Here is a 12,988-nt window from a genome sequence, read left to right as displayed (position 1 = left end):
CCACCTCCTCTCAGGTCTCGCCCTGCAGCGGTCATCCCCACTGCCGCCGGCACACCTACAGCCACCCTCGCAGAGCAGTCACGTCTAGCATCAACATCCCTTGGCCGTCACCCCTTAAATTTATCACCAGCACAGCCATCGCGATGACGGAAAAGGCCATTGCAAGCAGCTCCACACCGCCAGCACAAGTCCCTTTCAGCAGGCATTTCTTGATGTCTCTGCACTAAGTTTTGAAGGTTCACTTTGCGGGTTATCTGTGGCAGACATTTTGATAACCTTGAGGACTTATGCTTATTACAAAAGCAATTCATATTCATCATGTACAATTTCGAAAACATGGATAAAGACAAAGAAGAAAATTCAAAAATTCTCTGTAATTATCTTCCACAGTATTTGGGTGAATACCCTTTTCCGTTTTTGAGTATTTACACACACACACCCCCCGCAGTATGATTTGCACAGAAAGCAGACCAGTGGTTTGGGGGATTACAAGGGGAGGGAGCGATCTGGAGGGGCACAAGAACGCTTTTGGGGGCGATGGATAGCTCACAATTTTGGCTGTGGTGATGGTTTCACGGGTGTCCACATATGCAAAACTCAAATCGTATACTTTTAAAATGTACAGTTTATTGTAGTTCAGTTGTATCTAAATGCAGCTATTTTAAATTTTTTTAATTAAAAAAAGTCACACTTCACACACTGCCTTGGTATGTGCTTGTCAAACTAAACACAGCATCAAGATTGTCATTTCACCACATCCCTACAGATGAACTTCGCTTGGCTTGAGTTTTTTTTTTTTTTTTTTTTTTACTCTTCATTATACTTCCATAAGGTGAGTAGTCACAGCCGCGATTTTTTTTTTCTTAGGAATAGCTAGCTTTCCAGAAGGGGAATGCTGGGATAAAGGCTGTGCATCCTTTTAAGATTTTCCTTTCTGGGGCACTTGAGAAATCCGAGGCTGGCCCTCCCCTGTTCCCAAGATGTTCTTGTGACTTCCTTCCCCGCTGCTCTCCAGCCGGCCCTACTACGCCTCCCACCATCCATCGGTCGGGATGGAAAAGACAAGGTCCTTCTCCCCCAAGCGGAAGCTTTACTTGGGCTCTGCCCTACTCAGCCAGCCAGACTCACGAAAAGATCAGGGGCTCCAGCTCGCTTCCCAGCCCCCATCCCCAGGCCTGCGCTTCCCTGCCTGAAAGCCCCTCCCAGGCCGCCCAGGGCCCGGGCGCGGGAACTGCAAGGGCTGCGCTGCGAGGTGGCGGGCCTTTGGGGGCGGGCGCGATCGGCGGTGGCGGGGGACGCGGCTCGGGGGCTTGGGGCACCTGGCGATCGGACGGCCGGGGAAGGTAGCCGCTGGCCGAACCTTCCCGGCCTGCGCCGCGACGGCGCGTCCCGGGCTCGCGCAGGATGTGTCGGCTTCCTGTTTGCTCAGCCCCGGCAGCGAGCCGATCTCACACACTAACCGCAGAGTCTTCAAAGGCAGCCACCTAACCCCAGCGTAGGGCGGCCGCGACCGCCTCGCCGAGGCCTGGGAAAAGGCCGCGGGGTTGGGGGTGGGGCGGGGGAGGAGGGCGGGGGGGGGCAAGGGGGAGGAGGGGGGGAGGGGCCCTCGAGAGAAGTAGCGAGGCGACCCGCCCCCAGGACCGAAGGGAGCGTGTGTCTTCAGCCCTGCCCTTATGGCTTTTTTTCACATCCGTGCTTTCTGGTCAGCAGTCTCCGCTCTGGGGGTCCTGGGCACCCTCATCCCTGCCGCCTTCTGGGAACTTCTCTCTCCTAGAAGATTGTTCTGGCTCCAGTCCCATTAGGTCAGGCCCCAACTGGTTAATGGGCTCTAAACACTTGTTTAATAGGTTTCCCTTCCGGGCAACATATTTGCAATTTTATAGGTTGTGTTCCAGGTACATGAAGCCCTCAGCTAAAGAAGTGATCTGGGTCAGTAGTCAGTGAACAGGGCCACCTCAAACTTGATAATGGGCTGGCAGACAGGACCTAGGAGCTAGTTCTGGGCAGAGGCTTGTGCCAGACACTCTGAGCAGATGTAAGATAAGTAGCTGTCAAGGCTCCTTGCACGGGGAGCTCACGTCCTAGGTGGGGCAGCCCGCTTGCATCTGCCCAGCACTTGTTCTTGGCCAAGCGCTACATTAAGCACTTCAAAAATGTTACTTAGGCCTCTCACCTTCTGACACGGCCCACACTTTGTCTATCTCTCAGTAAATCTACTCCTTCCTTACCTATCACTTTGCTTCTCACTGAGTTACTTCTGTGCTGAGACATAAAGAACCTGAACTTCAGGCAGGTGTGTGATTTGAATTAAAAAACAGTGGATTCCAAAAAACAAAAACAAAAACAAAAACAAAAAACAGTGGGTTCCAGTCCCAATCTGAGTTGTGCAGCACCAGCGGCACAGCTCAAGTGATGGAACCAAGATTTGAACCCAGGCAGTGCGTCTAGCCATCACCTCCTCTGTTTTGCTCCCCAATGCATAACTCATCTGGCTGAGTCCTCAGGAAAAAAACAACAACGTTGTTTAGGAGTTCCCATTGTAGCTCAGTGGGTTAAGAACCCGACTAGTATCCATGAGGATGTAGGTTCAATCCCTGGCCTCACTCAGCGGGTTAAGGATCACGCGTTGCCACAAGCTGCAGCTCGGATCCAGTGTTGCTGTGGCTCTGGCGAAGGCCGGCAGCTGCAGCTCTGATTCTACCCCTGGCCTGGGAACTTCCATATGCCACAGGTGTGGCCCTAAAAAGAAAAAAATGTTATTTAATTCCACCATAGACCTGCTATCCCCTCACATCAGGTAAGTAAATTGGGATTATTAAATTGGGATTATTATGGCAAAGATGTGTTCAGTATAAGTGGGGCAGGAGAGCCTTGATTTAGCAGCAGTATTATAGCATGTGTATGCACGTGTGTGTGTGTGTGTTGAGGGGAATGAGGCGGGGGCGGGGGTTCCACTGATAGTGAGATCTATCTGAACCTTCAGTGGGTGGACCCAGGACTTCCAAACATACAGAGGTTTTTTTTGTCTTTTTAGGGTCACAGCTATGGCACATGGAGGTTCCCAGGCTAGGGGTCAAATTGCAACTGTAGCCCCCCGGCCTACGCCACAGCCACAGCTACGCCAGATCTGAGCTTTGTCTGCGACCTACACCACAACTCATGGCAACACCGGATCTGTAACGCACTGAGCGGGGCCAGGGATCGAAGCTGTGTCCTCATGGATGCTAGTCGGGGTGTTACCACTGCGCCACGACAGGAACTCCCAAAGATACAAAGTTCATTGTAGGCTGCGTTCATACAGGGCAGCCCCCACCCGCACCTCCCTGCAAGAGGTTCTAATTTGGCAGATGATTCTGGGTGGATATTTGGGACAGATGGGACCTAGACCTGTATGAAGGCATCCCTTGCTCTTCGAGCGGTTACCATCTTGCTTTGAGAGAGTAAGCGTTGGGATAAACGATAACTAAATTTTGCAAACTTCCCAAGTGATTCTTATTCTCACCTCTCCTTGCACCCACACGCATTCAGTTGAAAATAATAACAGCGTGGCAGGCGAGGGCCTTTACAACAAGCCCATGACGCGGGCACTCTTATTAGCCTCATTTTCCAGGGAGGAAGCCAAAGCTTAGAGGGGTTTAACAAACTGTGTAAGATGACACAGCTAAGGAGTGCAGGAGCTGAGTTTTAAACACAGGGTTGGTCTGGGTTCAGGGCCCATGCTATTAACCACGAGGCTCAAGTGCCTCTGATACAGAGTTCCTGAATGAGGAGGTGAGAGAATTGACCCCCTTCTTTGGCTGGGGTGCGCAGGGCCACCTTGAAGCAGAGGGGAGTGAAGAGGATGGGGAGACATCTGGAAGCGGCACCATATATACAACAGCTGGAGAGTTCGGGTTGATTCAGTGGGGCGACCTATGGGGAGCCTTTGTCAGCTTGGGGGAGTGGTACTCACCGCCTGTAATATCTGGCTCAGAGGGCTGCAAGTTGACTTTAAACAGTTGCCATGTAGGGGAAGGGCATGTATTCTGGGTGGCCAGAAGTGATGGAGAATAGACCCATGGGAGGTTTGGGTTCGTTCCGAGGAAGACATTTAAAAGTTTTTTTTTTTGCGTTTTTTAGAACCACACCTGCGGAATATGGAGGTTCCCAGGCTAGGGGTCAAATTGGAGCTACAGCTACTGACCTACACCACAGCCACAGCAACTCGAGATCTGAACCAGGTCTTCGATCTACACCACAGCTCATGGCAATGCCAGATCCTTAACCCACTGAGCGAGGCCAGGGATGTAACCTTCCTCCTCATGCATCCTAGTCAGGTTCGTTAACCGCTGAGTCACGAAGGAGCTCCTAAAAAATTTTTTTTATTATGGTTGATTTACATTGTTCTGTCCATTTCTGCTGTACAGCAAAGTGACCCAGTCATATTCTTTTCCTCATATTATCTTTCATCATGTTCCATCATAAGTGATTGGACAAAGTTCCCTGTGCTCTAGAGCAGGACCATATTGCCTATCCATTCTTTTTTTTATTGTGTGTGTGTGTCTTTTTGCCATTTCTTGGGCCGCTCCTGCGGCATATGGAGGTTCCCAGGCTAGGGGTCCAATCGGAGCTGTAGCTGCCAGCCTATGCCAGAGCCACAGCAACTTGAGATCCGAGCCGTGTCTGCGACCTACGCCACAGCTCATGGCAACACCAGATCCTTAACTCATTGGCAAGGCCAGGGATTGAACCCGAAACCTCATGGTTCGTAGTCGGATTCGTTAACCACTGAGCCACAACAGGAACTCCCCATTCTTAGTGTAAGGCTTTGCATCTATTACCCCAAACTCCCAGTCCATCCTATTCCCTCCTTCTCCCCTTGACAAGCACAAATCTGCTGTCCATGTCTGCAAGTCTGTTTCTGTTCTGCAGATAGGTTCATTTGTGCCACATTTTATTTTATTTTATTTAGGGCTGCACCCGCGGCATATGGAAGTTCTCAGGCTAGGGGTCGAATCAGAGCTGCAGCTGCCGGCCTATACCACAGACACAGCAATGCAGGATCCGAGCCACCTCTGTGACCTACACTGCAGCTCATGGCAATGCCGGATCCTTAACCCACTGAGTGAGGCCAGGAATTGATCCTCATGAATGCTAGTCAGGTTCGTTACTGCTGAGCCACGATGGGAACACCTGTGCCATGTTTTAGATTCCACATATAAGTGATAGCATATGGTATTTGTCTTTCTCTTTCTGACTTACTTCATTTAGCATGAGAATCTCTAGTTCCCTCCATGTTGCTGCAAATGGCAGTATTTTGTTCTTTTTTTATGGCCGAGTAGTATTCCATTGTGTGTGTGTGTGTGTGTGTGTGTGTATATATATACCACCTCTTCTTAATCCATTCATCTGTTGTTGCACATTTAGGTTGTTTCCGTGTCTTGGCTATTGTGAATAGTGCAAGGAAGACATTTTTGATATTCAGATGGTACTAGCTCAGCCCTGGTAAGCAGGGATCTTCCTGTTTCTAGAAATGTTCAAACAGAGACCACATAGTCCCTTGAAAACACCCGGGCATTTCCAAGGTGAAGTCCACCTTGGTAGCCTGACCCGTTACCAGATTTCCTGGTGGTCATTTTAGGCAAGGGTTGGGGGGTGAGGAGAGCAAAAGTGCACCTGGGAGAAGGGCAGAGGAGAGTAAGGGGCCAGGGCAGGAAGCACCCATTCCCACGCACGCAGACGTACACACGGAGCCTGTAGCTCTGGGAACCCTGGGGAGCCTCTGGCAGCAGGGGCTGGTGGGAGGTGACAAGGTCTTGGTTTAAAAACAAAACAAAACAAAACAAAACAACACCTGCAGACAGCTGTGGCAGTTACCCTCAGAAGAGGAGGCTGGGCTTTGGTGCTCAGATAAAAACACACCCAGGACTCACCGGAAGGCCTTTCTATGGAAGACTGGGAGGGACCAGGCTGCTTTCCCAGGACTCTGTCTCAAGGTTACAGGACGAAGGTCGCTGAGGCATCCTCGCTCGGGGACAGCTGTCTAGGTCTCTAGGGGAGAGGAGGAGCAGGAGAACATCTCCCAGACATGGAGTCAGATAGAACTGGACTCATAATGCCACCCGTCACCTACTGGCTGCATGACCTTGGGCAATGAGCTCTAGTGCCAGCAGTGGCAATGATAATGTGGGCCTTGTTTAGGGGTGGCACTGGAGGGAGGACTGTGATGTTTGTGCATGTTTGCCTGTGGGTGTTAAGTGTAACCAGCGTTACCCAGATGACACGCAGAGAGAGAGGGCGCGTGCCCTTGGCCTGGCGCCCAGCTCCTGGAAAATTTGGTTCACTCCAGATTCCACCCGGCGTTTCTCCTGGCCTTGGCACCTGCTTCTACATCTCCTCCGGGTGCCAGCTGAATCTCTTCTGCCTGATTCAGTGGCCCATACCCTGTGTGTCCCCTCCACCTTGTCCCTCAGCCCAAGCTATTCTCAGACACAGGGGGTGCAACAAGCAGGAGGGCCTGGGACTGCTTGGCCCGCTGGGAAGGAAATTAGCTTTTTAGCCTCATAGCCTTACTGAGGACCACTGGGGCTTTCTTAACCACGCATCCTACCTCACTCAAGAGCTGCTTGCTCAGTTCCTGTTTCACAAAGAAACAAGGAAGTAAGGAGATGGGCCGGTCTCAGGGCAAGTGTGGGCTGGGCGGGGCCAGGGCTAGGGAGCTCCGCCCACTCCCAGCTGAGGGAAGCTTGGACCGAGATGGACAGAGAGGAGGAAGCAGTCGCTATTGAATCTTTCATATGTCTGTTTTTTGGCACCAAGAGTGGCCAACCACTGATTTGAGGAAGTGCCCAGTGAGTTGGTAAAACTCACTGCTGACGTGGTTTAGCTGGGTCAAGAGTAGCCAGCCCCGCCCCTTCTGTTCCAGCCCATGAACCGTTGGAACAACTGGCGGGCAAATGAGAGAAGACTGAGTGATCATATTGAAAACGAACCATTTCGACTCTTCATGTACATGCGCAGGTCTGGCTTTCCCACTCCTTAAAGGATTTACAATGTCAAAAATGTAGCTCGGGAGTTCCCGTCGTGGCTCAGTGGTTCACGAATCCGACTAGGAACCATGGGGTGGTGGGTTTGATCCCTGGCCTCGCTCCTTGGGTTAAAGATCCGGCGTTGCTGTGAGCTGTGGTGTAGGTCGAAGATGTGGCTCAGATCTGGTGTTGCTGTGGCTGTGGTGTAGGCTGGCAGCAACAGCTCCAATTAAACCCCTAGCCTGGGAACCTCCCTATGCCATGGGTGCAGCCCTAAAAAGACAAAAAAAAAAAAGTAGTTCTGTCCCATCATCACCACTGCTGTCACAGCAGTGTGACCTCCAGCAGGTCTCCTGGGGCCTCAAATTTGCTCATGAGCGCCAGTGAGGGAGTGACAGAGGGGTGCCACCCTGGAGCAAGTCAGGATGCTGGGGATTTCATGCCCACTCTGGCCCCCAAAGGGCAGTGTGACCGTGGGCAAGTGCCTTCCTTTTTCTGGGCCGCTGCTGCAGTTTCCCCATCTGGACACTGAAGGGATTGAACCTGCTTTCTGTTTGCTTATTCGGTCATGGAGCTCCCTGTCAGGACTGGCTATGGAATTTGTGGGGCCCATTGCAAAACAAAAGTTCGGGACACCTTGCTAAAAGAAATTCATCAAGATTTCAAGACAATGTCAGCAGAGCAGCACATCAAGAAGTGGCGCCCTTCTCGTTTTTTTTTTTTTTTTTCTTTCTTGTCTTTTTAGGGCCACACCCAAGGCTTATGGAGGTTCCCAGGCTAAGGGTTGAATCGGAGCTACAGCTACCAGCCGACGCCACAGCCACAACAATGCCAGATCTGAGCCACATCTGCGACCTATACCACAGCTCACAGTAACGCCAGATCCTTAACCCACTGAGCGAGCGCCAGGGATCAAACCTGCATCCTCATGGATGCTAGTCAGATTCGTTTCCACGGAGCTATCACGGGAACTCCCAAGAGCGGGGCCCTTCTAAACACAAGGCCTTGAGCAACTGTACAGGTCAATCATCCAGACGGTGACTCTGTAATTATTTCCAATATAATTTTATGGGAAGCCCATACAGCTGTTTGTTTGTTTATTTTTTATTTATTTATTTATTTATTTATTGTCTTTTTGCTATTTCTTTTTTTTTGTCTTTTTTTTTTGCTATTTCTTGGGCCGCTCCTGCGGCATATGGAGGTTCCCAGGCTAGGGGTCCAATTGCAGCTGTAGCCACCGGCCTACGCCAGAGCCACAGCAACTCGGGATCCGAGCCGCGTCTGCGACCTACACCACAGCTCACGGCAACGCCGGATCGTCAACCCACTGAGCAAGGGCAGGGACCGAACCCGCCACCTCATGGTTCCTAGTCGATTCGTTAACCACTGCGCCACAACGGGAACTCCTTGTTTGTTTATTTTAAGTGAATTACAGTTGATCTCGACAACGTTGTGTGGGTTTCTGCCTTGTGGCATTTCTGAGGAGCCTCAGGCTTTGGGGAGCATAGCTAGAAAAATACAAATCAGATACTTGCTCAAAACCTGTCAAATTTTGACAATTTATACATAAAATTTGGGTCCCAAAACTTTTCCTTGTCTCCCTCCAAAGGTAGGCAGATATTTTCATGTCTTGTCTGTGTGGCTTCCTGGCTTACAGAGCACTGTCACATCCGGATCTTACAGGCCTCTCACCAGAACCTCATGAGAAAGGCGGTCCAGGTAGTTTACACATGAAGACCAGAGAGGTGCAGTGACTTGACCGAAGCCACACAGCTGGCACAAGAATCCTAGAACCCTAACTCCTAGGAAAAGGGAGTTTTCCACATGGCTTGATCCACAGTAGCAACCAGCAGCAAGGAGGTCTTTGGTAAGCTCTATCCTCCAGCAGAAAAACCAAGGACCAGAGCCCCGGGGGGCATTTATTTAATATCTTCAATTCCTAAAGCTGTCTCAAGTGCCCTGCTGTGTGTCCTGAATGTTGCCCTGCCTGATCCAGAGGGAAGCCCTTCCAGCAGGATGTGTGCCGGCCACCTGAGGCCCAGGAAAGGTGCTGGGTGGCTGTGGCCCCCTCTGCAGCCAGGCTTCTGGGCTGGGACCGGGGTTATTGGTCCCCCCAAAAGGTGGATTGAAATTGTGGGGAGGAGATGAGGCACAGCTCTGGGTCTCGCACTGCAGGGGGAAAGGGGAGAGGGTGAACTGCCGTGGCCTGAAAGGCCTGCGAGTGAGTTTTGACCAGGTACCCTGGACCTCCTGCTGCCTGGGAACCCCAGGAGCAAGTGTCAGGGGTCAAAGGTAAAGGCCTGGGTGGGTGGGCCTTGGGGAAGCAGGCGGGTGTAGAGAACAGGAGCTGAGTCTACATCTCAACTCACCAGCCCTTTGATCCTCGTTTGAGCCTATTTTTTTTTTTTTGTCTTTTTCCTATTTCTTTGGGCTGTTCCCGCGGCACATGGAGGTTCCCAGGCTAGGGGTTGAATCGGAGCTGTAGCCACCGGCCTACGCCAGAGCCACAGCAACTCGGGATCCGAGCCGTGTCTGCAACCTACACCACAGCTCACGGCAACGCCGGATCGTTAACCCACTGAGCAAGGGCAGGGACCGAACCCGCAACCTCATGGTTCCCAGTCGGATTCGTTAACCACTGCGCCACGACGGGAACTCCTGAGCCTATTTTAAAATAGTGAGAGCCAGACCCCTTGCGCTTTTTTTTTTTTTTTGCCATTTCTTGGGCCGCTCCCGTGGCATATCGAGGTTCCCAGGCTAGGAGTCTAATCGGAGCTGTAGCCGCTGGCCTACACCAGAGCCACAGCAACTCGGGATCTAAGCCACGTCTGCGACCTACACCACAGCTCATGGCAACACGGATCCTTAACCCACTGACCCTTGCTCTTTTTTGAGAGAGTAGGTCCTGGAGTCATTTGTCAGGTTTGAATCCTGCTTTTTTTTTTTTTTTTTTTTTTCACTTTCTTGAAGAGTGACCTTGAGCCAGTTGGTTAATCTCTAGGAGCCTTGCTCTGTTCCTGTCACTTGTAAAATGGCCACGATAAAAGTACCTTCTCAGAGGTTGTGGGGATGAAATGGGAGAATGTGATAGTGTATTGTACACTTAAAAATTTAAGAGGATAGGAGGTCACATCGTGGCACAGCGGAAATGACTCCAACTAGGAACCAAGAGGTGAGCTGTGGTGTAGGTCGCAGACACGGCTGGGATCTGATGTTGTTACGGCAGTGGTGTAGGCTGGCAGCTGTAGCTCCAATTGGACCCCCAGCCTGGGAACCTCCGTATGCCGTGGGTGCGGCCATAAAAAGTAAAAAAAAAAAAAAAAATTAAGAGGATAGATCTTGTGGGTTTTTTTGGCCACGCCCATGACATGTGGAAATTCCCAGGCCAGCGATCGAACCCACACCACAGCTGTGACAATGCCAGGTCCTTCATCCCCTGTGCCACCAGGGAACTCCTACATCTCATGTTTAATGTTCTTACCACAATGAAATTTAAAAACGTAAAAGAATGCATGTAAAGCACAGTGCCTGGTACCTGGTAAACCCTCAGTGGATGGTAGCTGTGACGATGACAATGATGGTGGTGGCGATGATGGCCGCTAATTTTATTATGAGTAGTTGTCTTTGTGGAGCAACCTTGCGAGGGAGCAAATGACTCAGCGAACAGAGGCCCACCATTGGTGCTACAGGCTCTCAGTAAGGATGGCTCAGAGCTGGGGCCTTGGGGTGCAAGCATCAGTGGTGTTAACTGTCACAGGTCCCCCTCACACTCAGCGAGCTAGGCCTGGTGGTCCCGCCGGGGGGGGGGGGGTGGTGCTTCCTCTGCTTGGTGCCTTCACCCAGCACTCTGCCCCAGACTTGGTTCTCTCCTCCCCCAGATGTGCTCCCCTGGTGCTGGCCCCCGCATGGGGCTCCCCTCCTCTCTTCCACAAGGCTACCGCAGGCGCTGGTTGGCTGGGCGTGGCCTGCCTGCGAATCCACATACACTCGCGTGCACGCATGCTCACTTGCACATCCTCAAGCACGTGTGCTCCCCAACTGAGCTTCTGTGAGCCTCACGTCCCTGCCCCCCAACCTCACCCCCTCCCCTTCCTGCCCCACCACAAAAGCCACAGGTAACAGCAGGCTCGGCAGGCAGCACAGCAGACAATGCAAAACCCTGAGGCAGGCTTCGTTGTCAGGCTGTTTTAAGCATTTAGCAGGAAGTGAGCCCAGGTGGCTAACGGCTGGGCCGCCGGCCAGAGAAAACTCCCTCCCCCTCCCTGTCCCCCTGCCCCCAGCAGCAGGCTCAGCTGAGGGGCTGGGAGGTAGGGGAAGGGACTCCGCATGGTGCCAAAGGACAAAAGAGCTGGACTGGCCACCCGACAGGTCCCAAGCAAACATGGTGTGACCTTGGGCAGGTCCCATCCCATCTGGAGTTCAGTTCTCCTGTGAAGTAGGGAAACCAGATTCTGCCCAAACAGGTTAAAGGTCATCTAAGGATGCTGGAGGATTGAGCAGCATTGTCGCTGTGGTTGAACTTTGGAAAATTCAAAGGGCTACCCGCGTGTACGGCGCCCCCAAGACATCTGGGATAGTGATTGGGCACTGCCTCTCAGGTTGTCTTCCATTTTGGGTAGGGACATATTTCAGAGTGCTCCTTGTGGTCCCTCCTACCCCATGGCCAAATTCCTATGGCTTAACTCCCTAGGCTGTCAACTGGCGTGGAGCCCTCCCAGGGTTTAGAAATGATGGGCTCACACATGGGTGAATGGGGGGGCGGGCGCTGGTGTCTGTGACCTGACTGGTCTCCCTGACCCTGGGCTGGCCGTAATGCCCAGAGGATTCAGCCACCTTCCCTTCCTCTCCCTCTACAGACACAGCAGGGAGTCTGGAAGCAGCCCTGGCTCCTTCAGCCTGTGGGCTGCAGCCAGGAGGCCACTGTAGGGCCAGGGAGAGTGCAGATGGTCAGAGGCAGCCTCAAGGGTAGGGGAAGACCAACAAGTCAGGAGCCAGTGTGGGTCTGGCTATCTCCGCAGGTGGTGATGGGGTGACACTCTCCCAGGGCCACGGAGCCCCTGGGGATAGGCGCCTTATTTTGGTCCTTTTTTGGGGGAGGGGAAACAGACCACCACGTTAAGAGGGACCGGCTGGGTTTTGTATCCTGGCACTGGGGGATGAGAGCAGATGGTGAAATGTCCAAGCCCAGAGGGGGCGCTGCCTGTGGCCAAGGGGCTTGTTCATGGAGAAGGAGGCCGAGGGCCGTGGTTTCCAGGCAATGGGCTGGGAGGGGCTCTTGGGGCATGGGTGGTGCAAGGTAGGGGAGCTAAGCGAGCAAAAGGGTGAGGAGGGGAATCTTGAGCCGCTAGACACTCCAGCCGAGGATGGCAAGAGCAGAGACTGTCATCAGAGAGGCCAAGGAGGTGGTGGGTGCAGCCCTGGCGGACAGGGGCTCCGTGTGCCGCTGCAGCCAGGAGAGCTCCTCCAGCAGCCCGCGCCGCTGCAGCTCCGGGCCCACCTTCTCGCGGATGGCCTGGTAATAGCGGTTCAGGTACTGGAGCTGAAAAGGTAGGAAGGGTGACGGTCTCCCCAGGCCGAGCTGCCAAGAGGTGAGGGCCTGGTGCCACCAGTGTGACCCAGGCTCATGTCCCCACAGGTTCATCAGGACATGGGGCTTTTCAGGGGGCAGTTCAGGAGTGGATTTCAGGCCCAGGAATGAGACTCAGGAGGTCAGACATTATTCTCCCCATTTCACAGAAGAGGGGACTGAGGCTGGGAGGGGAAGGGACTGCTGATAATTCTAGGGTATGAGGTGACAGAGCCCAGAGACCCAGTCTCCAACTCCCCAGAAGTTCACTGTCTGGGCTTGGACATGCTGCTCTGACTGGAGAGTTCTAGAAGCTCGGGGGTCTCTGGTGAACAAGGGAGGGATGCCCAGTGTGTGCCTGTAGACACCACCAATGTGGACCCTCGAGGGAGAGGAAGGGGCAGAGGGTCCTGGG

General features: G+C 52.7%; 1 protein-coding gene across 2 annotated transcripts in view; it reads right to left on the bottom strand.

Annotated features, from left to right (window-relative positions):
* Positions 1 to 11,177: 11,177 nt before the first annotated feature.
* The window catches only part of XPNPEP2 (X-prolyl aminopeptidase 2), a 28,907-nt gene continuing 27,096 nt past the window's right edge, over positions 11,178 to 12,988 (bottom strand). For both annotated transcript variants that reach the window (XM_047765219.1, XM_047765218.1), the window contains one exon: positions 11,178 to 12,546. In XM_047765219.1, the coding sequence (XP_047621175.1) occupies positions 12,352 to 12,546 (195 nt within the window). In that variant the 3' untranslated portion in view covers positions 11,178 to 12,351. The remainder of the gene's footprint in view (positions 12,547 to 12,988) is intronic.

This window comes from Phacochoerus africanus, chromosome X (genome assembly GCF_016906955.1).
Source record: "Phacochoerus africanus isolate WHEZ1 chromosome X, ROS_Pafr_v1, whole genome shotgun sequence".
NCBI classification, from domain to species: Eukaryota; Metazoa; Chordata; class Mammalia; order Artiodactyla; family Suidae; genus Phacochoerus; species Phacochoerus africanus.
This window is presented reverse-complemented; position numbering and strand designations above follow the sequence as displayed.